This window comes from Gopherus flavomarginatus, chromosome 3 (genome assembly GCF_025201925.1).
Source record: "Gopherus flavomarginatus isolate rGopFla2 chromosome 3, rGopFla2.mat.asm, whole genome shotgun sequence".
Classification (NCBI taxonomy): Eukaryota; Metazoa; Chordata; order Testudines; family Testudinidae; genus Gopherus; species Gopherus flavomarginatus.
In genome coordinates, this window is record NC_066619.1 from 182,850,776 (window position 1) to 182,876,664 (window position 25,889).

Here is a 25,889-nt window from a genome sequence, read left to right on the forward strand (position 1 = left end):
CAGTAGCTGAGAGCTGCAGGGCTCCCCGTGCCATGGTTCAGAGCTCCAGGGCTTCCACCAGCTGACAGCTCCAGTTCTGCTGCCCCATGCGCTGAAGCCGAAAATGTCACAAAGGTCGCTGAAAGTCACAAATCCTGTGCAGAAATCTTAACTTACTCATTACCAAGATCTACTCTAGTATGACCTATTCATTTCCTTCCCTTCCTCACTTTTCATCTTCTTTGTTCCCTATATACCCTCATATGTGTCTAGATGGTATAAAATCATTCTTTTATTTCATAAGTTTCCATATTACAGTTATAAAAATTACAGTAACTTCAGACATCTATAGTGTTTTGGGATGTCTTGTTTTTTTGGTGCCCAACTCGAGACACCTTACATGGTTTAATTTTTAGAAAATGGTAAGCACCCTTCCTTTGAAAGACAGGCCCCTTTATATGTAGTAAATTGGGTACTCAAATTAAGGTACTCAATCACTAGCCACTTTTGGAAGTCTTGGCCATTATATCTTCCTTAATTCTAATGAAACTAAAGAATTTTTAAATGCTCAGCTGGATAACAATCTCTTTTTGATGATGCAGATAACAGGTAAAATATAGAATCACTTCATTCTATGACTCTTAATGTAGCCAGTGTTTGCAGTTAAGCCTTTATAGACTTATACTATTCAGTGGCAGGACTATATAAGCCATATTCACTATAAGATTATTTAGGCTGAGTTTGCTGATTTGTGCGTAGCATGTGTGCGCTTGTGCGCACACTCATCTCTCTGTCTCTCTCAGACCATCCCTAAGACTCCTTGAAGACTTTCCCCACCAATACACTTGGAATTGGATTTTATAATACGAATGTTTTTCTCCAACTGTTATCGTACCAGAAGGGTTTGTTATAATCTTCATTTAAAATATTATTTAAAAATAATGAAAAGAGTGGTGATGGCAATAGACATTTGGGGTACAGAATGGCAGCTATTCCCTGTTCCCAGTCTGGTGCAGTGAAATACTGAACAGCAAGGTAATTCAAACTGGAAATACAGCCAGTCTTTAAACAGGAAAGAGAGTGTGTTATTTCCTGTCTACATTTGATCTTTGTGCATAGAAACTTCACCCAGACGGAAAAATGTGTAAGAAGGGGATTTTCCTGAAAAAATGAGTATGTCAACACACCTTTTTGACATATGTATTAATGTTCATCTAGAAACTCGCAATATTCTTGTATGTACATGTGTTCAGATAAAAGTACGTTCCTCAGTAATTGAACCTTAGCAGCTTAGGCACTAAATAAAATGATTCTACTTCGAGCTTTCCTTCTACTGTTCTTTGTTGACTTCAGCAGGACTAATTGTGAGCAAAATTGCTCACATGTCTAAGTGTTTACAAACTGTGGCCTTCAGGACCTAAATACCCATTTCATGAATCTACAGTTAAACTGGAATAAAAGAGAGCAAGGAGGCACTAGAAAGAAACACTAAGAAGAAAAATGTAGGAATGAGGAAAATCAAGGATACTGTGAAACTTAGTGTGTTTTTTTATATAAATAAATAAATAAATAAATAAAAATCTCACACTATACCCATTGATGAATCATAATCTTCTTCTAATTATATCCAGTGTCAGAACTGCTATGATCCGTTTGCTCAGGAAGATATTTTTCATGTACAGAACAGTTATTTTAACTTTTGATCTATATGTCTAACTATTGATAGTCCATGAATCAAATGTTGTCCTTTCTTTTTGCTGGCATGTTAATAATATTTTTATTTGTCCCTTCCCATTTGGTCCTATTCTTCCCTATATGGAAGAGTTGCCCTCTACGTGCATGTAAAATATAAATGAATCATTTCATATGAATGCCATGGATATGATATATTTAAAATACTCTGTATATAAAAAAATATTTTATGTGGAAAATATTTCATTTTGACAAATACTACTTGGCCTAGTTTGTTATAATAATAAGAATGTTTAATAATTCATGTAATTTTGGGGAACAGAGGCTGTGCTACTGGTTCTAGCAGGGGACTGGGATTTAGGAGATCTGGGTTCTATTTACTGTTTTGACTTCCTGCATCACTTCGGACAAGTGACTTGTGCCTCAGTTTCCTCCTCCATAAAATAGGGGATACCTCTCCAGGGACATACTGAAGATCATGGTAATTTACTGAGATTGTGCCAGACTCAAATGTGGTGTGTAGGGGAGTGCATGTTAGACTCATTTAGACTTTTTATACACACTGAAATGTATAAATGTAAATGGGGAAGGAAGTCTGAGCTAGAGTACCTCAGTATATGAAACTTACACTAATTAGACTTCTGACACTATTCTTCAAAAAGTAGGTCTGAGTGGAGATGGTTGAAAAGCTTGATTAAATGTGAAGCCACTTTTAAAATGTTTCCCATTTTTGGTCAGTGAAAATTATTTGGCCAGTTCTAGTCAAAGGGAAAAGTTTCCATTTCAGTAAATGGAAAGGAGTCTGAGCTAGCAAAGAGGTCTAATTCACACCACCTGACACTTCAGAGTTTGGCCCTTTGTATGTATAGATGAAATGTGTATTTAGTTCACTTGTGCAATTCAAATACAAGGACCCTTTCCATTTGCCCATATGTGGACTGATCACATGGTCAGATGGAAATAAGTTCTTACCAAATTGGGTAAGTCCCTTGCATCCATTTCATGCGTCTCTTTGAAGCCAATCAGGCACTATGTTCTTCTCACACAACATGGTGAAGATTAAAAATGAGACTTTCCAAGAAGGGCCACTATGGTTTAGTACCAAGATGGCCCAGGACCATGGGTAACACAGCATGATGACATTCCATAATTTAAAAACTATAATACATGCAGTGATCATTACATGAAGTTGACGCTTGGAGTCCAGTCTGTTCACTCTGCATATCCAGGTTCCCTCCCTCAACTGGCCTCTTTCAGCTCTTAGATGTTTATGAAGAACTTAGCTTACATAAAGAAAAAAAGGGAAAGAAGCAAAGGGAATTTGTTTACATACAATTCCAGAAATAGAATCTTACTAGATCCTTGGGGTTAGAATGTGTCAGTTACTGTTGGTGATTGTGGGTGTGGTCAACTCATGATTTTGTCATTGGTTTCATGATTACGACTAGTAAAAGCAGCAAAGAATCCTGTGGCACCTTATAGACTAACAGACGTTTTGGAGCATGAGCTTTCGTGGATGAATACCCACTTCGTCAGATGCATGCAGTGGAAATTTCCAGGGGCAGGTACATATATGCAAGCAAGCTAGAGATAACGAGGTTAGTTCAATCAGGGAGGATGAGGCCCTGTTCTAGCAGTTGAGGTGTGAAAACCAAGGGAGGAGAAACTGGTTTTGTAGTTGGCAAGCCATTCACAGTCTTTGTTTAATCCTGAGCTGATGGTGTCAAATTTCCAGATGAACTGAAGCTCAGCAGTTTCTCTTTGAAGTCTGGTCCTGAAGTTTTTTTGCTGCAGGATGGCCACCTTAAGGTCTGCTATAGTGTGGCCAGGGAGGTTGAAGTGTTCTCCTACAGGTTTTTGTATATTGCCATTCCTAATATCTGATTTGTGTCCATTTATCCTTTTCCGTAGAGACTGTCCAGTTTGGCCGATGTACATAGCAGAGGGGCATTGCTGGCATATGATGGCGTATATTACATTGGTGGACGCGGAAGTGAATGAACCGGTGATGGTGTGGCTGATCTGGTTAGGTCCTGTGATGGTGTCGCTGATGTAGATATGTGGGCAGAGTTGGCATTGAGGTTTGTTGCATGGATTGCTTCCTGAGCTAGAGTTACTATGGTGCGGTGTGCAGTTACTGGTGAGAATATGTTTCAGGTTGGCAGGTTGTCTGTGGGCAAGGACTGGCCTGCCACCCAAGGCCTGTGAAAGTGTGAGATCATTGTCCAGGATGGGTTGTAGATACCTGATGATGCGTTGGAGGGGTTTTAGCTGGGGACTGTATGTGATGGCCAGTGAGTCCTGTTGGTTTCTTTCTTGGGTTAGTCTTGCAGTAGGAGGCTTCTGGGTACACGTCTGGCTCTGTTGATCTGTTTCCTTAGTTCCTCGTGTGGGTACTGTAGTTTTGAGAATGCTTGGTGGAGATTTTGTAGGTGTTGGTTTCTGTCTGAGGGGTTAGAGCAGATGCGGTTGTACCTCAGTGCTTGGCTGTAGACAATGGATCGTGTGATGTGCCTGGGATGGAAGCTGGAGGCATGAAGGTAGGCATGAAGGACCAGCAGAAACGCTGCCAAATCCATGTAAGCAGTGGACTGCCCACAGGCATGCTGCCAAGTCAGTCTGACTGCTGTGCAAAACAGAGCCACCCCTGAAAAACCACACACTTTTGTACACTTGAAGCACTGTACCGCCCTCTCAACTGTATGAAAAACCCTCATACACATCCAAAGGGCAAGTAACTGGAATATGTGCAAATGCATACAAAGAGAGGGAAAATACTACAGATTTGCATAGTTAAAGTGAAACACTGAACTATAAAACAAAGGAGGGGGAGCAAACCCTCGCTCTGTTCTCTTCCCCTGTCTACCCTCCCAACTTTCTATTGAAAAAAAGATCACATCTAGTGGCTGACTGAAACAATCACCCACTTTTGTTTGCTGATGTGTATTAAGTGAGAAGTTTAATGCTTTTGCGGTTCACTGCTTTTGGGAGGATGGGGAAGAGATTTTTGTGGATTTCAATGGTCATGTGAAATCCATCTAGTTTTTTTCCCTTTTGTGATGATTCTGATCCCATTGTTCTAATTGTGACATTTGCCCTTAATCTGATTGTAGGCAGCAAGTAGGGCTAGGTAGAAAACAAGAATTCTTTGAAGAATATCCAAGGTTTTGATATTTGGGTTCAGTCTGCATCAGAATGAAAATAAGACTATTTGAAGATTTTTACAAAGAGAGCGAGAGATCCACCTTAAAGTAGACAATACCCCTGTGATTAGGGCACTCACCTGAGATATGGGAGATCCAGGTCAAGTCCCTACTCTACCTAGTCTGGACTCACACCTAACCACAAGGCTATGGCATCAGTCTCTCTCTCTGCCCCAGTGAATATTTATTTATGCAAAGTGGAATAGCTCCAACAGGAAAGGGAGAGAGAATAATGCTATTAGGGTACTCACATGGTACAAAGCAGAAGACCCAGGTTCAAGTGCTTGCTCTGCCTGAGTCAGAGAAGAGATTTAATCCTGGCTCTCCCATATTCCCAAGTGTCATAATCACTGGGATACTGATGGGCTATTCTGGGGTCTCTTCTTCCACCTGGAAATTCCATCCTAGATCTGAAATTTTTTCCCAGCGAAGCTTTGGTCAAAACAGGTGCATTTCCACACACACACCAAAAAAAGCTTACTTTGAGATGTGTGGTCGCTATGTGCATTCCATGCATGGGTACACAGGCACACCATGTGTGTGAGAATGGAAAAATCTTTCAAGTAGTGTCCATTGCTCCATGCCTGTGCCATAAAGCCTGTCGTGCTCAGCACCAGGGTATATGGGGAGGTGCAGACTGTTTTCTACCACAAATAGTGTCATGATCCGTGGCAGAGGGGAAGGAGGGCAGAGAGAGGAATGCAGATAGGGATCACACATCTCAGGACCTGTCCCATTACAGGTAAGTAAACTCCATTTCCTCTTCAAGTGCTGGTCCCCATGTGTATGCCACATGGAGGTGACTGGTAAGCAGTAGTCAAAGAAGAGGGTGGTATGAGGATGCAGGAAGTATTGATGTTGTTCAAAGGCTGTGTCTGCGGAAGAGGCTTAGATTAAAGCATAATGCTTCATGAAGGTGTGGATGGAACTCTAGGTTGATGCCTTACAAATATCCTGCACAGGTACTTCTTGGAGAGATGCTTACTGACATTGCCTATGTTCCAGTGGATGGGCCCTCATCCTGACCAGGGAGGGATATGTGGTAACTGAGAGCAGCCAGGAATCCTCTTGAAGAGGATCTATGTAGATATTGCTTAACCCCAGGTTCATTCTGGTATAGCAACAGATAGTGTAGACATTTTTCTAATTGGTTTCATTCTTTGAGAGTAGAACACCAAAGCTGTCCTGATGTCAAGAGAGCAAAGCCTCTCCTTCTCACTAGAGGCACGATGTTTTGGAAAGAATACCAGTATGTGAATTGACTGATCTACGTGGAACTCAAAAATTACCTTGGGAATGAATTTTGGGTGGAAGCAAAGGGATACCTTTTCTTTTTGAAAAGTAGCATATATGGCAGGTTGGCCATAAGTGCCCTCAGCTTGCTCAACCTCCTGACACAATGTGATGGTGACCTGCATAGACAGGTGGGACATGGTTAGATGTTCAAAGGATGGCCTGATAAGTATTGACAGTGCAAGACTGAGGTTCCATTGAGGTGTTCGCTTCACTACTGGTGGGAAGGTCCTAGTGAGACCCTTCAGGAATTTGGTTATTATTGGGGGTGTAAAAATAGAATAGCTCTGTACCCAAGGGTGGAAGGCAGTGATTGCTACTAGGTGGATCGGCAGTGAGCTAATAGAGAGGCTCAACATCTTCTGATATTCCTGCTTTTCTAGACTGTCAGTTGTCTCTGGGGATAACTGGTTTTGTCTGCCCAGGTGTGGAACTCTCAAAGAAGTTTCAGTTTCAACAAATGGGAATTTTCTGACAAAAAACATTTCACTGAAAAATTCCTGAGTAGCTGTAGCAGCAAGTCATTCTGGAGATGATGGTTTACTTGTGAAATACCTATAAATTGATTCATCATAGTAACATGTTTCATTTTCCTGGTAATTCCTTGTGACATACTTAGAGTCGTGCTTTTCAGCCACATCCTTTTGCTCATTATGATGTCCGAAAGCAAGCAAAGTGGGTCTCCACTTCGTTCCCTTCAGGAATGAATAGTTTAACTCTCTCTCCCCGAAGCCAGGGTGCACTATCTTGTTTTACCTTCCTTTCCTCATTGCAAGAAATAAGAATTTCCTCTCCTCCTCTCACTACCAGGTGGAAAGTAGTTTGGCATACAGGGGAGAGGGATGCCTAAACCATCATTTTTTCCTTTCTCAGACCCTCATTTCCACTCCACCAACTTCCTCTCCCATCTGCACAAATGGCCTTTTTTTGTTTCCCTTCTTCCCCTTTCACTGTTGAACCATTGAACACAATGGGTCTAGATATGTTCGTGTATGTTTAAGGTCACAGTTGGGCATCTCTAGATATCACTATCCAAAAGGTCCAGCTGGCCAATCAGAATGCTGCTTTGGACAATATGTCTATGTCTACGCAGAGATAAAGGAGAGCTGCTGCAGCTGGCCTCAGTCAAATAGCATAAGCTATAGAGCTAAAAATTGTGAAGACATTCTGGCTTGGGCTGGAGCCCAAGTTCTGGGACCTTCCACTCTCAGAGTCCCAGAGCTGGGGCTCCAGTCCAAAGTCCAGACATCTACACAGCAATTGTTCAGATCTGGAGCTTGAGCCCCGTGAGCCTGAATCAACGGACCCAGGCCAGCTGACAGTTTTTTATCCCTGTGTAGATGCACTCTCAGTGTCTCTAGCTGGGCTTTGGAAACTGCTGAAGAGAAGTGTCTTCTCACTTAAACAGTTTCCCTAAGTCACAGGAAGTGGCTTTGTGAGAGCATTTACAGTGTGTTCCTCATATGATGTGTTCAGCAATCAAGGAAGTTTGTGTATACTTGTTAATACAACAGGAGATACCCCCTCAATTTTCTTGCCTTGCAGACAAACTGTTGCAAAAGAAACATTTGCTTACCTTCAGGGAACACGAAGTCATCTGTTTGAGCACACGTTCTTGGGCAATGAACTCAGAGTTCTCATGGTACTGTGCAATACTGTTCTTCTCTATCAGATTTCTTATTTCATCATCAAGCTCTATGCTTTCACACCTGCTTAGAAGGAAATGGTAGAGTTATATTGCCAAAGCATACAGGAAAGAATTTAGAGAGTTTATTTTCTGGTCAACCATTTCCTTATGTGGCACAATATATGGAAGAGCTAGTTCTGTACCTATCACAGGCTTCACCCTTGCACACAAGCACAGAAGAGTAAAGCAGAATCACAGAATTTCAGAATCAGCAAAATGGAATGATAATGGGTTTGTGTTAGACTTGGTATAAGATTTTTCTAACAAGAAGCTTTTTTGTAAGATGGCTTTTTCCCCACCCCCTTGAAATGAAATTTTTTTGCATAAAAATTATCAGTCATTTCTGGGGTTTTGCAAAAAATGTTGTGCCTTTCCTCATTTTTTCCAGAAATTTTAAATCAAACATGAACAAAAAACGTTATCAAAATTGTTACCGCAGCCAGGTTTTCAGTAAACAATTTGACAATATTTACAACAACATTTCTGATTTTAAAAAATTGGTTTTTAAATTAACCATTTTTTTTAAAAAAGGTCTGAATTTTTTTTTTATTTACACAATAGGTGTTCATTTTTCCTCTAGATCTAGTTAATAACAACTTCTCCATTTGAAGCTATCAGGAAGATCATAGGCAGTAAGAATATTTTATTTATTAGCTTTACTTATTTATTTCAGTTTATATAAACAATCCAGAAAGGGGCCTGTTCCAGGCAATTTGCAAATGTATTTAAGAACATAGTTCATCCATATAGCAAATCCATCAATCTCCCCCATAAAAATAAAGGCTATAATTAGACAAGCGGAAGTTTGGATAGACTACAGAACAATTCATTCTATTCTGTGCTGTTACAGACAGGGACTGTGTATTTCTCTTTCCATCAGTGTTAGTTCTTTCCCCTATGTACTAAATAAGAGAGAGTAGGCAATAAGGAAGGGTAAAGTTTTGGATTTGGTTTATTGTCCAGTAGTCAGATCCTATGATTAGGAGTCAGACATTCTTGAGTTCTGATCCCAGAACTACCACTAATTCTAGAGCTAACACTAACTGAACTTCATTCACAAAAATGTATGAACTGGAAGAGGTTTTATATAAATTACTGTAACTTTCAACTAGAAATGTTCAGTCTCTCTGATGCTTTGGACAGCGAAATGATGTTATAGGCATGTGTAAATCCCTTGCCACCTTGGATAAAGTTCAAGTTATATAGTGCTCCAGAATGAGAAACAGTACTGGGTTAGTTAGGCATCTGTGCCCAGAGCGATTACATCGCACTGCATAACAAACATTGGAGTGAGGTAGGTTGCTGAAAATTGAGTAAGGAACTGCAACTAACGTGGTATGGTAATTTATCACTCACCAATTAAGTTAAAAAGCTGACTATCAAAATTATACAAAATGGTTTGTTGCACTATGGAGCTCCAGATCTCACAGTGAAACAATCCAAATCACATGCCTCCCGACAAAATTCTGCACTAAATCATGCCACTGAATGAAGATACTCTACCACCACCAAAGGTGTCACAAATAACTGCAGCAGGCATTCCAGTGACAATTTAGGACGCACATGAGTTGATGTGTGCGTGAGTTTAATCACAAAGGGCCCAGTTTGGGGGAAATACTTGGCCCTTTCCTGGATTGGACTCAGAAAATGAAATTTAACCCCCTGCACAGTGCCAGCATAAAGATCCATGCTTCTTAACTTCCATTTAAGCCCTATTTTCAGACTATAAGTAGGAATTAAGTGATGCGTGGGCTGGCCTTCTGTACAGGGTGAGTTTCACCTAAAATGAGCAGCAGCAAGCCATTTCAACAAACATGAATGCAAAGCTAGGATTATATGCTAACTAAACAAAATACAGTGCCTTCAGTTATGAAAGGCAAATGGAATAAGGGTAGTACACAATGTGGCTAGGCTATCCTGATCCCTTTAACGTTGTTAAGTTATACACAAAGAAAGAAAAAATGAAATTCTGCCTTTTCCTTAACTTTTCTTATTATAAAACTCAAACACTGTAGACATTACAAGCTGCACATTAGCAACATACATTTGTAAGATTCTTGAAATGGTATTGTTGCACAGCATTATGCATGAGTGCATTAGTTTGTATGCTCTGTTAATTAAACAGATAATTAGGACTTTTTAATGACTCTAACATGCATTATGACATACTCATGCTCTCTTATCCACATCCCTCCAAAAAACATTTGTTTCAGCTCCTCCAGATTGCCTGCAAATATGCCTAGTGTATGAGATATATTTGCATCGCATGACAAAATTTATTACACATTATGCAGCAGAATTAAATGTATTTGATAACATCTGGAAGTATTCAGAAATTACATCATCAAAGCAGTCATTTTGGCACAGTTAGGGAAAAGTAGACTGAATATTATTTTCATAATTAATGTAAATACCATGATTTACATAACTAATGTAAATACCAGAACCAGCCATAGAAAGGACTGCAGATTGATGGACAGGGAGTAAAATTAGTCCCCACCAGAGCCACCCCATCCCAGCATCCTGTAGGTCCAGAATTGAAGAGACTTGGCCATGCTCTGGGTGCACTATGTTTCCCTCCTCCTGGATTAGTGTATTATTAACTAACAATTGTGCCTCTGTGGACTAGCCACCAACTTGGCCAGTATCAAGGACTGAAATAGGAGCATATCAAGCTGAAAGCCTAAGTCTCTACAGCCTGAGCTAAACATTCAGGCTCCACAGTTGGGGGGCTGTAATTGATTCACCACCTCTGTGGATCAAGCGTAAGGTAGGCCACAACACTGGGTTATATTTGCACGATTTCAGGGTGCGATAGTAAATTTCATTTTTATGTTGTACTAACCTATTTTGTGCATGTGTAGACTGGTGTCTACGTCCAGCCCTATGGCACTGGAAATTGTGAATCATCACATAGGCAGAGGTGGTCGTTTATTCCAGGCACATAAAGAGTATCTCTCCATTTGTCTGGGTGCAGTAGTTACATGAAGATTAAAATTATTAAACTAATTTAATCTAAAAGTGTATGGGTGGGAGAATACTGTCCAGCTGTTAGAGTACTATTTCAAGACACAGGAATTGAGAAACATACTCATATAGACCACCATGGATTGCCCTGCAGCTGATGTAACTTTCTCTTCATAGCTTTCCCCTGACTCATGGCCTGGGTCAGAAAGTGAGCCCTCAAAGGTGAACAGTCAAAGTCATGAGACCTGTGATCATCTGTGTGATTAATGATGGAGTGGGGGGGGGGGAGTGGGTGAGGGTAGCTCCCTTTGACACCCAGCCAGCCAGCAAGCTGTAAAATCCCTCTTGGCAGCTGTTCTCGGCTTGCTTTACCTGTAAAGGGTTAAAAGTCCCCCAGGTAAAGAAAAGGAAATGGGCACCTGACCAAAAGAGCCAATAGGAAGGTAGAACTCTTTAAAATTGGGAAAGACACTTTCCCTTTGTTGTTCTCCGGAGAAGGAGACACGGACTAGCAGTACTATAAGCAGGAATACTGTGTAAAGTTTGAACCAGATATGAAAACCATCACATCATATCTAGAACTACTTTTAACAACCCAAATATGTAAGTAAATTGGGAATGTTTAGGAAGACGCGATAAGGTTTATTTCTGCTTTTTTTTTTTTTTTTTTTTTTTTTTTTTTTTAAAGGCTTGTGGACTCCTCTGTGCTAACCCCAGATGCTTTTGTTTGCTTGTTACCTTTAAGTTAACCCACAAGAAAGCTATTTTGGGTGCTTAGTTTTTGGAATTGCTCTTTTAAAATCTAGCAAAAGCCTAAGTTGCAGATGTATTTTCTTCCTTTGTTTTTAATAAAATTTACTGTTTTTAAGAACAGGACTGGATTTTTGGTGTCCTAAGAGGTTTGTGCATGTTGTTTGATTAGCTGGTAGCAACAGCTAAATTCCTTGGTTTTCATTCTCGGCTCTTCTCCAGAGGAGGGGGGGCAGGGTGAGAGGGCTTGAGGGTACCCCACAGGGAAGAATTCCCAAGTGCTCCTTCCTGGGTCCAAGGGTTTTTTTTTGCATTTGAGCGGTGGCAGCATTTACCAAGCCAAGGTCAGAGAAAAGCTGTAACCTTGGGAGTTTAATACAAGCCTGGAGTGACAAGCATTTTTTAAAAATCCTTGTGGGCCCCCACCTTCTGTACTCAACATGACAATCTGATTTCAAGTTAATTAGGCTCAAAGGATTGCTGCAGTTCAATAGAGAACCAGCAACTCTCCCTTGCTGTAATGACTATTTGCACTCATTCTTTTATCTAATGTTCTTACTGAAGTTGTGGATTAAGCATCCATTTTTTCCCCTTCAGGTTGCACTCCTAGGAATACCATTTGTGAACTTATGAAATATCAAGTGAACATATGGCCTTGTCCTGTAGTCCTTACTCAGGCATAACTTGGACTGAGCCCTATGTGTCATTTAGATTGGAATAAAGGTTGAAGCAGATGTTCCAGGACTTCTGAGCAAAGCAGGGGATAATATAGAAGCCCATTTGTAACAATTATGTTTAAAATATTTAAATGTGAAGAATTGCATTGTTCATCTAATGCTACTACATAGGGGAAAAAATCAATGTATTTGTCATTGTGGAGGGGGAAGCTGAATGGTTATTAAAAGTGAATAGAACTATTTAACCTTTACACCCTGAATTCTTTGCTACCAGATGGATAAGGTATCACATATGAGGCTCTTACAGTTAAATAGTAGTTTTTGTCCAGTCTAATTTTAAATGTGACAAACAATAAGGCTTCAACTTAAGAACATAAGAATGGCCATACTGGGTCAGACCAAAGGTCCATCTAGCCCAGTGTTCTGGCTTCTGACAGTGACCAATGCCAGGTGCCCCAGAGGGAATGAACAGAACACGTAACCACCAAGTGATTCATCCCCTGTTGTTCATTCCCAGCTTCTGGAAAACAATTCTTGTCCATCCTGGCTAATAGCTATTGATGGACCTATCCTCCATAAATTTATCTTTTTTTTTTTTTTTTTTTAAATCTGTTACAGTCTTGGCCTTCACAACATTCTGTGGCAAGGAGTTTCACAGGTTGACTGTGAATTGTGTGAAAAAATAGTTTGTTTGTTTTAAACCTGCTGCCTATTAATTTAATTTGGTGACCCCTAGTTCTTGTGTAATTTACTCCTTCTCATAATACTTCCTTATTTATTTTCTCCATACTAGTCATGATTTTATAGACCTCTATCATATCCCCCTGTAAGCATCTTGACTCACCACTGCAGTGCCTCCTGCTGGTCATCCTCAGGGAATTAGCTCACCCAGCATCCACAGCACCCTCTGCAGGCCAGTGATCTGCCTTACTGCTGGCCCTGTGTCCCTCCCAGGATCCCGGTGCCCTTGTCTTGGGTGCTACCCCCCTGGCAGTACCCCTCACAGCTTCAAGGTCTTCCCCTCCCAGGGGAACCCCCACCCACTATCCCCACTTCACCTCTGTGTTAGGCTACTGCCAGTTCCTGTCTTACTCCTGCTCACTGGGGCGAATTGCAGTGTAAGCCACTTATCACAGGCAAAGGGGGGTTGGACCTGTTACCTCTGCCTACTCATGGGCTGCCCCCTCCAACCCAATACCTAATGAGCCTTACCAGGCCTGCAGCCTGGGGCTTTCCTAGGCCAGAGCTCCCAGCTCCCTAGGCCTTTCCCCAGCCCTGCTCCAAACTAGGTTCTCTTCTTGGCACCTTGCAGCCAGGCCCTTCTCCCTCTACAGGCAGAAGGAGACTGCCTGGGCCTCTGGCTCACAGCCTTTTATGGAGGCCAGCTGGACCTGATTGGGGCATGGCCCCAGCTGAGCCTACTTTCCTCCAATCAGCCCAGGTTTCTTGCCCCAGCCACGGCCCTCTCCAGGGCTGTTTCAAGCCCCACAGGGCAGGAGCAGGTAATCACTCTGCCGTATTCAAGATGTGGGCATACCATGGATTTATATAGAGGCAATAGGATATTTTCTGTCTTATTGCACTGGTCTACAATTTTTGAGAAGTCGTCTGCTTCAGAGATAAAATGTGATATTTATTATGTATTTTGATGTGCTGAATTCAAATATGACTATTAAAACAACTGATTGGCTACTGTTTAAGATATTTAAGTTTTTACATTTTATGTCTAGGTATATTGTGTAGATAGTAGAGTTTTAATCATAAATTGTAAACCTAGGTCTTTTCATGTGTTTATGGTTGCTTTACATAAGATTTCACCTGTCCTGTTTATGTAACACTTTAAAATACAGCAAAAGGGTTATATAAATAAAATTTATTATGAAACAAAAGGCAAAAAACTATTATGTACATAGTTTAGTCCTATTCAGTGTCTACTCGGCGCTTCTTGGCTTGTCTCTTGTATTCATTAAATGAAGCATCTCTTGTCACTGTCCAGCAATAGTCTGCAAGCATTTGCCCTGAGAGCCTGCCAGGAGATTCCACTGATGTAGTCTGGAGTCCAACAGCTCTGCCTTACTCTTGGGTAGTTCCAAATCCCTGACAAGGTCATTCAGTTCACCTTGTGTTATGAGGTGTGGTTCAGAGGAGGAGGATGGGAGAAAATGTGGGTCCTGTGACATTGATGGTTCAGGACCAGAAGTTTCATCCTCTTCCTCGTCTGACTCAAGTGAGAAAGTGGTGCATCAGGAACCGGCAGTCCTTCTCCGTGGGGTACTGGGCGTATAGCTGATGGAATGTTTGGATAATGCACAGTCCACTTTTTCTTCTTTGACACACCTTTCCCAAGTGGAGGCACCATGCAGAAGTAACAATTGCTGGTATGATCTGTTGGCTCTCTCCAAATCATTGGCACTGCAAAAGGCATAGATTTCCTTTTCCTGTTCAACCACTGGCGAAGATTTGTTGCACAAGTGTTGCAGCATGTGTGTGGGGCCCACCTCTTGTCCTGATCTCCAGTTTTGCAGCCAAAAGAAAGGTGATAGGCTTTCTTAACCATAGTGGTTACTGCGCTTTTGTGATGCAAAAGTCACTTCACCACAAACATAGCAGAAGTACGAGGCATCTCTGCTCACTTTGGCTAAACAGAAATGTGTCCCTTTGCAAAATCAAACACTGACAAATAAGAGAGCACGACACTGTATGATTTCTAGAGCTGATATAGGGCAATTTGTTCAGCAGATTGATTTAAGCTTCGTTATGCTTGCATCATCCATGATTTCTAGGAATAACATGATGCAATTCATATCATGTATGACACAATACCAGCTTCAGATTGCATCATTCATTGTTTTGCCTAAAAAGCAAGTACTGTCCAAACCTAGTCATAGATTTATTCATAGATCCAGTCAAAGATGTATTTTAGTCATTTCTGATTTAAATTGAGATCCCTTCCCTTTATAACTCACTTATCCTCCACCATTCCCAAGTCAAGGGTCGTATATACTGACCCAATAGCATATCTTGAAAACTAGAGCCAATCAACAATTTTAAGCATCATTTTCGTTCTCAGTGACCCAGAATTAGTAAAGTTGGACTACATTTATTTCAGAAGCATTTTGGCTGTAGAGCAGTGTTATCTATCCCTTTCTTAATGATTCCCAACATTGTTTGCTTTTTTGACTGCCGCTGCACTTTGAGTAGATGTTTTCAGAGAACTGTCCACAGTGACTCCAAGATCTCTTTCTAAAGTTGTAACAGCCAATTTAGACCCTATCATTTTATATGTATAGTTGGGATTATGTTTTCCAATATGCATTACTTTGAATTTATCAACACTGAAATTCATCTGCCATTTTGTTGCCCAGTCACCCAGTTTGGAGAGATCCTTTTGTAGCTCTTCATAATCTGTCTGGGACTTCACTATCTTGAGCATAATGTACTCAGTTAATTATTCACTCCACTGGATTTCCTAGGGCACGCCATTTTCTCTGTATCTTTATTTTAAACCATGAGCTTTTCAGCAGGCACTGACTTTCTTTGCGTATCGTATATTACATACACTAAATAAATTAATACTCAATGCTTAATTCAGGCCTGTGAAAAAGAGGTAAAAGAGAGTAAATATCTGAATTATCTTTGGTCCTATAAAAAGGTGCCAATGCTAACACACCATGCCCTATTGCTTCCTTTTATATCCTGCCTCAGTGCAACAGGTTTATAGTATAACCTCCATTATCAAGAGATACCTAGGACACCCCCAAAACATTGAGTACTTAGGGGAATCCAGCCCTGACTTACTAACCGATCCCCACAGTTATCTGGGCAGCAGAAGCAGTGCAAGAACAGAAGACTGGAAAGTATGGGCAGAGTTATGACTTAAATTCCAGGAAGGGGAGTGAATTCCTCTCAGAACCTCCTCTCCTAGCTCACTCCCCTCCTCCTGAAACTCACACACGGGCAGTTTCCAGCATTTTAAGCCTCTTGTCAGGTCAAATGAGAAAGGAAATGTAGAAAATACAGTAGTTAAAATGGCAATAACCAGCCTATATTAGCCTACCGCTGTTGCTCTAATCTCTGAAGCCTTCCATAGACTGCCTGAGAGAAAATAATCAGGCAGTTTGCCAGCAGACTTTCCCTATAATCTAGACATCACTTTACTGAAACGTCCCATTCAATGAAACAGGATCATGTCCTCACCTAAAGGTGGCATGACTCTGATTCAGATACAGAGCTTCACATAAATGAGATTTAGACAATGCAGGTTGCACTCTACAGGTTATTTGCATAACAAGTCAGCAGGCAGGCATAGGGATAACACACAGATTCTCACTGGAAATCCCATAATATATTTCAAAGCTTCCTAGTGCCTTCCCTCCTTTTCATACAAATACTCTGGATCCATTACCTAATGGATTTCCCAGAGGATTCATATGGGAAATTGGAGGGGAGAGGAATGACTTTCATGAGGACAAACTTAACTCCTCATTTCATTCTACTAACATTATTTTGAATGTGGATAGTATAAAGCTAATTGACTTTCAGTACAGTATTTCCCATCCTTCAGAAAGAACTAATATAGGTTTGGACTTCAGTCCATTTCCTAAGCCTCCCCTTTATGGAACTTTAGCCAATTACTGTCTTAGAATACGTTGCCTTGGATTGCCTGTTCTTAATCCATTTCATTATGTTATGCTCCTGTTCATTAAAGGAGTGAAGTAAAGTTTTGTTAATTTGGTGTATGGAACTTACTGTGAAGAATATAAAATATTAAACCATAGAAATTCATTGCATTTGGCATGTAAAGCAGCAAATATAATGTTCTGCTCTGTTAAAGAGTGCTGTGTGACAAGCTAAGAATTTTAGACTGACCTAATGAAGCAATTCTTCCTAATGACCTCTAGACGGCACTCTGAATTTAGCTGTCATAGAAAGTAATGTTCCCAAACACACAAACTACATTGGGTTTTACAAAGTTTAAAGATGCATTTTGTACGATCTTAAAAGTTGCACTGAAGGAAAAACATTAATAAACGAAGGCATTTTGTTCTGGACTATTTAAGCTGTGCTTTTGTTACTAAAATAAGTCAGATATCATTGTATTGGACTACAATGAAAATGACACTTACATTTACTGAAGTGTCAAGTTTCTATTAGAAGTTCTGATGATTCATATGATTTTCTTTTTTGTAAAAATCAATAAGAAAAAATTGGAAGTGCTTGTATTTTTAATAGGACAAAGTCTTTGCTTTCCATATCTTCACAGTGCAAACATATCAACATCTATGATGTGAAAAAGCCATCCTGATTATGAATTGTGACAAAGTTCCTCCTGTACGTTGGTGGGTCATGCGCTTATTGGCAGATTTGCTCACCTCACAGATTCACCCTGTGGGTTGGGAAACAGCCCAGAGACCTTCCCCTCCGATAGAAGCCACAGTCCAGGTCAATTCCTCCTGTGTTTGATCAGGAGTTGGGAGGTTTGGGGGGAATCCAGGCCTGCCCTCTACTCCAGGTTCCAGCCCAGGGCCCTGTGGACTGCAGCTGTCTATAATGCCTCCTGGTACAGTTGTGCAACAGCTACAACTCCCTGAGCTACTTCCCCATGGCCTCCTCCCAACACCTTCTTTGTCCTCACCACCAGACCTTCTTCCTGATGTCTGATAACACTTGTACTTCTCAGTCCTCCAGCAGCATTCCAACTCACTCTCAGCTTCTTGCACACCTCTTGCTCCCAGTTCCTCACACACACTTCCTCTCCCCTGGCTCCCTTTGGCCTGACTGGAATGAGCCCTTCTATAGCATCAGAGGGGCCTTAATTAGATTCAGGTGCTTAACAGCCTCACCTGACTCTAAGCAGGTTAATTGGAGTCAGGTGTTCTCATTAGCCTGGAGCAGCCTCTGCTCTGGTCACTCGGGGAACAGAAAACTGTGTATCCAGTGGCCAATATATCTCACTTCTACTACTCTGCTGTTCCCAACTGGCCTGGGTCTATCACAGAATATATAGCAGGCTGAATACATAAACAAACAAAAGGTAAGATGAGCATAGTACTTCCTTCTTGTAATTTTTAAGGGTTGCTTTTATAAGCAAAAAAATCTGATTAGAGCTGTCCAAATATGAACAATTCTCTTGAAATTTTGAGGTGGGGAGTAAAATGTACATCACTTAACTTCAGGAAACTGTGTTCTTAAATGTCACTTTAGTTTGAAATTTTGCTGAAATTCCTATATTGGGAATTTTTTTTTTAGAAGAAAAAAATGGGAAAAACACCTATCAAAAGCCAGCCTTACCTTATAAAAAGTGAGAGAGGGAGAGATATGGGATTCCAAATAATCACCATTTTATCATCATCCGCATGACTTGTTTTGCAAGGCAACAGTCCTCTCAGAAAGATCAAGACTCTGTTCTTTTGTTGCATCTAGTGTCTGTTTGCCTAGGTCTGCACACTGCCTTTGATATCCACTCACTTATACAATCTAGCAATCATTTGTCTCCTTTGTTCACTTAGTGCCTGATCCTGTACCATTGAAGTCAATAGGAGCTGTTCTATGGACTTCCACAGATGTAGTATCAAGCCTTTATAGAATAGTAGAATAAAGAGATGTTTATAAAAAAATCTCAAATATTGGAAAACAAACAAACCAGTTCCCAGGCCTCACATATTTAGGGATAGTAACCTACAGGAGGTCAGGCCCCAAACACATGGACCTACTTGCCCTCTGATGCAATAACAGAACAGAATTTTCATGTATCTCATACGATGGTGCCCTTGTTAAAATGGAATCAATATTTGAAAATTCTCAACTGTCTGAAAAATGAATCTCTTCACAGCCTATGCAGTGATGGAATTACAGGAAGTAGCAGCATAGGCTTGTGGAGACCTGAATCAGATAGACAGACACTAGGGTTTTTGGACTGGTTTAGAGAAAACCCCCAAAATACCCTTTGACGGGGGAGAGACTGTATGTCTTTACTTCACAGTTCACCCAGTATATTATGCAGGTGTTACTCCAAATCTCCTCCCATCCACATACAAAAACTTCTGACCCCAGTTTAGTGACGCTTTCACTCCAAGATAACTGGCCCATCCTGGAGTAAAGCCTAAAGCCCAGGTGCTGCTTTTGCACTGCACTTTGCAGTGCAAATCATTTGAGCACTAGGAGCTCTTCAGTGCATTCTCAAGATTAACTGAAAAGGATTAGTGTCTCAGCTTACTGCAACACAAAGAACCATGCGATATGCCCCCACAGGTCATAGTACACATGCAGGTAGCATAGCACTAGCAAGGACACAATAACTCGGGTACAGCTTTGCGGTGTGGCTGCTCACACCCAGGCTAGGCTAACATGGGTGCAGATCACTCATGTTAACTCTGTAACGAAGACATACGGAAAATGACTTCTATGCGCTTTTGTGGACACAAAGAGTAGATTCAGCTAATCGGGGAACCAGGAGAACTGCAATGAGACATTGGCCATGTGAGTAATATCACCAGCCTACCCAGCTTGAATCTCAACATGCATCGCAAAAAGCTTGAAAATATCGAAGTTTTTGTAGAGTCCCATACAGTGCAAATAATTCATGTCCAGAGATCAAAGGAGAACTGGAGCATTTAAAAAATTTTTTTTAAAGAGAATGGTTTGTGTACTTTCACTTTGGGTTATAGCTCTGACTCAGATTGCTGCTTGACTCTCAGTCCATTTTTTTTCCAGAGAGTTTAGTGATCATGTACTGCTCTAGAAGAAGGGCAGACCTGGAGACTCAAATTATCCACCGACCAGGTACAGCAATATTTCCCCCCAAACCTCTCTATCAGTGTTTCATCCTGAACCAGGGTAGGGGTGAGAAAGTAGCTTAATCTCCATAGCTATACTGTTCCTCCCCTTTTTTCTGAGGCTTCCCACATAAGTGCCCCATTGCTCCAGTGATTTTTGACATCTGTCATCTTGAAAATGGACTAAGGCCACCAATTTATTTCATATAGGATAGTGAGCATCCAGCAGATTCTAACTCCCAATCATGATTGATCCTAGGTGGCCTAGAGGTGAAAAGTTTTATGCTCCACAACCCTGACCCATTTGATTTTTCCATGATAAACAAGAAAGCACACAGAGCATCAGTGGGATATTTATGTTTATTAGGTTGTCAGCTCTATCTTGAGATATAATACACCCCTCAAGATCATCTCAAATACAGCCTAGACACCAGATAAACAATGTTGAGATTTAGTTGATGCACAGTGCTAGACCAATATTGCTCTTTTATAGAAATGGTGACCAATTTTCATACTGTAATATCATATGACTTGCAATGGCCCAATGCTACTCTAATGTGGTACTGCTTCAGAGGTTTAGTTATTATTTTTTATATAAAATAAAAACCTCAGAGGTTGTGTGTATGTTCACACCCAGCAAATAAGAATACCTAGCTCTTATATAGTGCTTTTCATCAGTAGGAATGTGCTAATAAAGTTTGCGGACGACACAAAGTTGGAGGGTATTGCTAACACGGAGAAGGACAGGGATACTATTCAGGAAGATCTGGACCACCTTGTAAACTGAAGTAATAGTAATAGGATGAAATACAATAGTGAAAAGTGCAAGGTCATGCACTTAGGGATTAATAATAAGAATTTTAGATATACGTTGGGGACGCATCAGTTGGAAGTGACAGAGGAGGAGAAGGACCTTGGGGTATTGGTTGATAGCAGGATGACTATGAGCTGCCAATGTGATACGGCTGTTAAAAAAGCAAATGCGATTTTAGGATGTATCAGGCGAGGTATTTCCAGCAAGAATAAGGAGGTGTTAGTACCGTTATATAAGGCGCTGGTGAGACCCCATCTGGAATATTGTGTGCAGTTCTGGTGTCCCATGTTCAAGAAGGATGAATTCAAACTGGAACAGGTCCAGAGATGGGCTACTAGGATGATCCGAGGAATGGAAAACCTGCCTTATGGAAGGAGACTCAAAGAGCTTGGCTTGTTCAGCCTGGCCAAAAGAAGGCTGCGGGGGGATATGCTTGCTCTATATAAATATATCAGGGGGGTTAATGTTAGGGAGGGAGAGGAATTATTTAAGTTTAGTACTAATGTAGGCACGAGGACGAATGGGTATAAACTGGATATTAGGAAGTTTAGACTTGAAATTAGATGAAGGTTTCTAACCATTAGGGGAGTGAAGTTCTGGAACAGCCTTCCTAGGGAAATAGTGGGAGCAAAAGACTTATCTGGCTTTAAGACTAAGCTTGATAAGTATATGGAGGGGATGTTATGATAGGATAGTTTAATTTGGGCAATTGATCTTGGATTATCACCAGATAAGTCTGCTCAATGGTCTGCGGGGAGATGTTGGATGGGATGGGAACTGAGTTACTGCAGAGAATTCCTTGTTGGGTGCTGGCTGGTGAGTCTTGCCCACATGCTCAGGGTTTAGCTGATCGCCATATTTGGGGTCGGGAAGGAATTTTCCTCCAGGGCGGATTGGCAGGGGCCCTGGAGGTTTTTCGCCTTCCCCTGCAGCGTGGGGCACGGGTCGCTTGCTGGTGGATTCTCTGCAGCTTGAGGTCTTCAAACCAATTTTGAGGATTTCAATAACTCAGTCCTGGGTTAGGGGTTGTTATAAAAGTGGATGGGTAGGGTTCTGTGGCCTGCCTTGTGCAGGAGGTCAGACTAGATGATCATATTGGTCCCTTCTGACCTATGAGTCTATGAGATCCCAAAACACTGTACAAAGGAGGTCAGTATCATTACCCCCATTTTACAAATGGGGAAACTGGGGCACAGAAAGGGGAAATGACTTACCCAAGGTCACCCAGCAGGCCTGTGGCAGAGCCAGGAACAGAATTCAGGTCATCTGAGTTTTAGTCCAGTGCTGTATTAACCAGGCAACACTGCCATAGTATATATAGATATCACCAAATATATGAAGGAGATTGACTAGCTATATTTAGTGACTGAGACAAGGTGGGTGAGGTGATTCAGTGATGTTTAGTGAAGAGATGTTCTTGCACACAGTGCAGCTGTAATTAGAAGACTACTCACCCCAGCTGGGGTCATAAAATTGATTCATAAAGGAAATTCTGGGCTAGAGCTATGCTGTCTGAGCAGTTCAGCTTGCCAAATAAAAGTGGAAGATGAACACAAGTTTAGAAAACTTTATCACATTATACTCTCCCTCCCATCCCCACCACAACATACTATAAGTTTAAATGTATTTGCACAAGTCTTCCACCAGTTTGGTGCAATTGCCTAATAGTAGCACATCCCAAGTATTATGAGGGGTGAGATCTGCGTTTGATTTAGTTTTGATCTCTTGATTTCCAAGCCAGCATGTAACAGGAGACTCATGGATGTAATTCTTTCAGGTCTCTGGAAGAAAGGTCTGGCAAACACTTTTTTCTCCTTTTATAAGCAGTGGGCTACACTTAATACTTTTACAGCTCAGGATCTTGTGATGGGTGGACAATATTCCTGCTGAGCAAGAATGAGTCCTGATCCACAGGCCATTAAAATTAATGGAAAGACTGTCAGGACTCTGGTCCTTAGAAAAGGTTGGCGAGTGATAGAATACAAAAGGAAGAATTTTAAAGTCCTAAGATAAACTACCCAAACCCTGCTGTAAAGAGGAGTTGAGAGAATAATTCACTTTTCAGTTTGGAGGCTGAACAAGAAAAATACAAAAAAAATCTGTTTGGTTTGAAGCAAAATTGAGTATTTTCCATTTTTCCCCTCACCAAAATGAAAAAAAAAAAGATGACATTTCTTTACTTTTTCCAGCTGTACTGTGAAGGGACAAGTCCGTACAGCAACCCAGAGACAGTATGGGGCTTAGGGAACCATCACGATGAAGAGAGTTCAATCAGCCTTCCCTCCCACCTGAATAAGCACATCATTTGCCAACTCTTGGCTCCCTCTAGGTGGTTTTCTATGTAAATGGAATTTGGGACTCAGAGAAATTAGCATAGACACAGGTCTTTGGGAGCTGTTCTCTATGCTTCAGTGCATTAACTCCCTCTAAAGATTACTTTAATCTCTAATGCACACAATGCTACTCAGTGTAATTTCAGCATGTCTACCATGCTTGTGTCATAGGTATGATTCCTGAAACTATGAATACACCATGAACAATTGTAAACAAGGCGCTTTATAGAGACAATTTACAGCCAGATCCCAGCACCAGAGAGCCATATTTTGAGCAGAAATGAATCCCAGGGTCTACGGGTTAAATCTCATGCTTCTTCCCCATGGGTGGCTATTTTGGACATGAGAATCCTGCTTGGCTAGGTCTGCAGTGAAGGTAAGATCCATATAAAGAAACAGATTTATGGAAGAACTGTCTCAGATAAAATGAAAATTGACATATCCCAAAACAAACCATTTTATATATTTGAAAAGGTTAGTTAACCTTTCCCCTCTGTTATTTATCACTCTATGTGCCTCGGTACTTCCTTCCCTTATGGAAATGGCCTATAGAATTTGATAGAGAATGAGATCTTTCTCCAGAATTTCTAACCCTATTTGCAGCGGGAATAAATTTATAGCAGTGATTAAATGCTCCATGTTGTTTAAAAAAATATACAAAAACAATATCCTCTTTAATTCTATATTACTCTCTTAAATTCCATAGGGTTTTGCAGGAATTTCATATAGTATTGTTTAATTTCTATAAAACATTTGATTGCTCTCTCTGATATTAGGACCTTTGTATTACAGGTTGATCCAATCAAGACCAGATGTGAAACTGACAAAATACCATGACAAAGGCTTTACATGGGGAATTTCCAACCCAACTGGAAGCAGGAAGAACCAGGAATCTTGCAAGAAAATCTGTTTTTTGCATGAATTTCCAGTCTAATTTTTCAGCCTTAAGAAGATCTGATAGTTTTAGTTAATATCAGTGGCCAGATCCTAAGCTGTGTAGCTCAAGTGAAGTCAATGAAGCTATTCAAGGTTATAGCATATGGGTATTTGGCCCTCATGAGACTTCTGGTTGATTATTGGAGTTGCATGTTTTGAACTTCAACTCCACTAATTCACATCTGTGCTACCATACATATGTCTACGCAGTACACTCTATTACACATAAATATACATTATCACTAAATAACCAGCCTATCTGGTAGATTAAATCTATACTTTGACAAAAAAAAAAACACAACAACCCTTTTCACCCCAATATCTTTCATTTGAAAAGAGTGAATATTGTAAATGATTTCCAACATAATTCACTTTACTTCATTAAGCTTTGCAAATTCAGAAGTCCAAAGAAAAATAGAAATTTACTGAAGTTGTTTTGAAAACACTGCTAGAAGATCCAGCCTAAATTCACAGAAGTTAAGTAAGATCCATTGAAAAAAGAAATCGAAACAAATTCAGAATCTTTCAACTGGGATCCCTAAGGTCTCTAGGAAAAATATTTAGAAATAATCCTTTTTCCTTCTTGAAAAGAGGGCTTCACAGTGTAAAGTAGAGAATGGGGGTTAAAATGTGTGTATATTGAGACATATAGAGAAATCACTTCAACTTTCGCTCAATACGGTTCCAGCCACCAAACATCTGCCTGTCACCCCATAAATGTTGCTACATTTGTTCCCTTTATGACAAAGGAATGGAGCTTTTAAGGCACATTTAATAGCCAACAGCTGTTTGGCTGTCAAATGCCACATCTGGAGAAGCAGCGCACTGTTAACGTGAACAGAAAATTGCTCTTTAATAGTTTTGCTTAATTTTATGAATTATACAAATCACAACGAGAGATACATGTTCTTGATAGAAAACACATCTGCTTTCTTTGAAATCAATCTAAAAAGATCCCAATAATTAACTGAAGCCACACCTATAATCCATTGCATTTTGCTAAAAGATAAATGAGTAAGCCTATCAGCCTGGTGGCATTTAGAAATATTCAATATCACACACAGTCTTTACATTATCCTTATAGCATATGTGTGAAAAAAGAGGAAAAAGGAAGGCTGCCAATACATGTCAAGTGCCAAGGGGCTTGGCCCCATTGTGTTCTGCTTTTCCCTTTTCTCAGAGTTCCTTTCCTCTCGAATCTCTGTAGTGACATATAGCTCCTGCCTACTTCTATATCATATCATCTGCAGATAGAACAATAAAATGTCTCCTTTGGTTACTTGACATGGTTGCCTGAATAAAGCAGAAAGAGCCTGATCCAACATTCCTGTTAATAAAGAATGAGACTGGATCCAGTGAAGTCAATGGACTCACTAACCTCACTGGACTTTGGATCAGACAGCAAGAGAATTATGAATGCTACCTACAAGGGAAAAAGTGACCAGAGCACTCACCCAGCATCATAACTCAGAAATCTTTTATCTGCATGTTGATTACTAGTTGAAAGAGGGTCGACACTTTGCCATGCAAATCAATGATTACTCAGTTGACTGGAAAGCTCAACCAAATGGAACCCTCAGATAGCATGCAAGTTTCCGAACTGGCAAATATGATCTCCTTAAACATCCAAATGCAGAAAGCTAACGAGAGAGGAGGGGGCAGGAGACAGTGAAAATGGAAGTGAAACCTGAGACAGTAAAAGAGATACAGAAATTCAAAGCAGACCAAGAATTACTTCCTTTTCAAACAAGTGTAGCATGACTTACCCTTTTGCAGAAACCAG

The 25,889-nt window shown here is 40.6% G+C and overlaps 1 protein-coding gene across 1 annotated transcript in view; it reads right to left on the reverse strand.

Annotated features, from left to right (window-relative positions):
* Positions 1-25,889, reverse strand: part of TNIP3 (TNFAIP3 interacting protein 3) — a 108,635-nt gene that overhangs the window by 46,364 nt on the left and 36,382 nt on the right. The window contains exon 3 of the mRNA XM_050946555.1: positions 7,744-7,876. Coding sequence (XP_050802512.1) covers positions 7,744-7,876 — 133 coding nt within the window. The remainder of the gene's footprint in view (positions 1-7,743; positions 7,877-25,889) is intronic.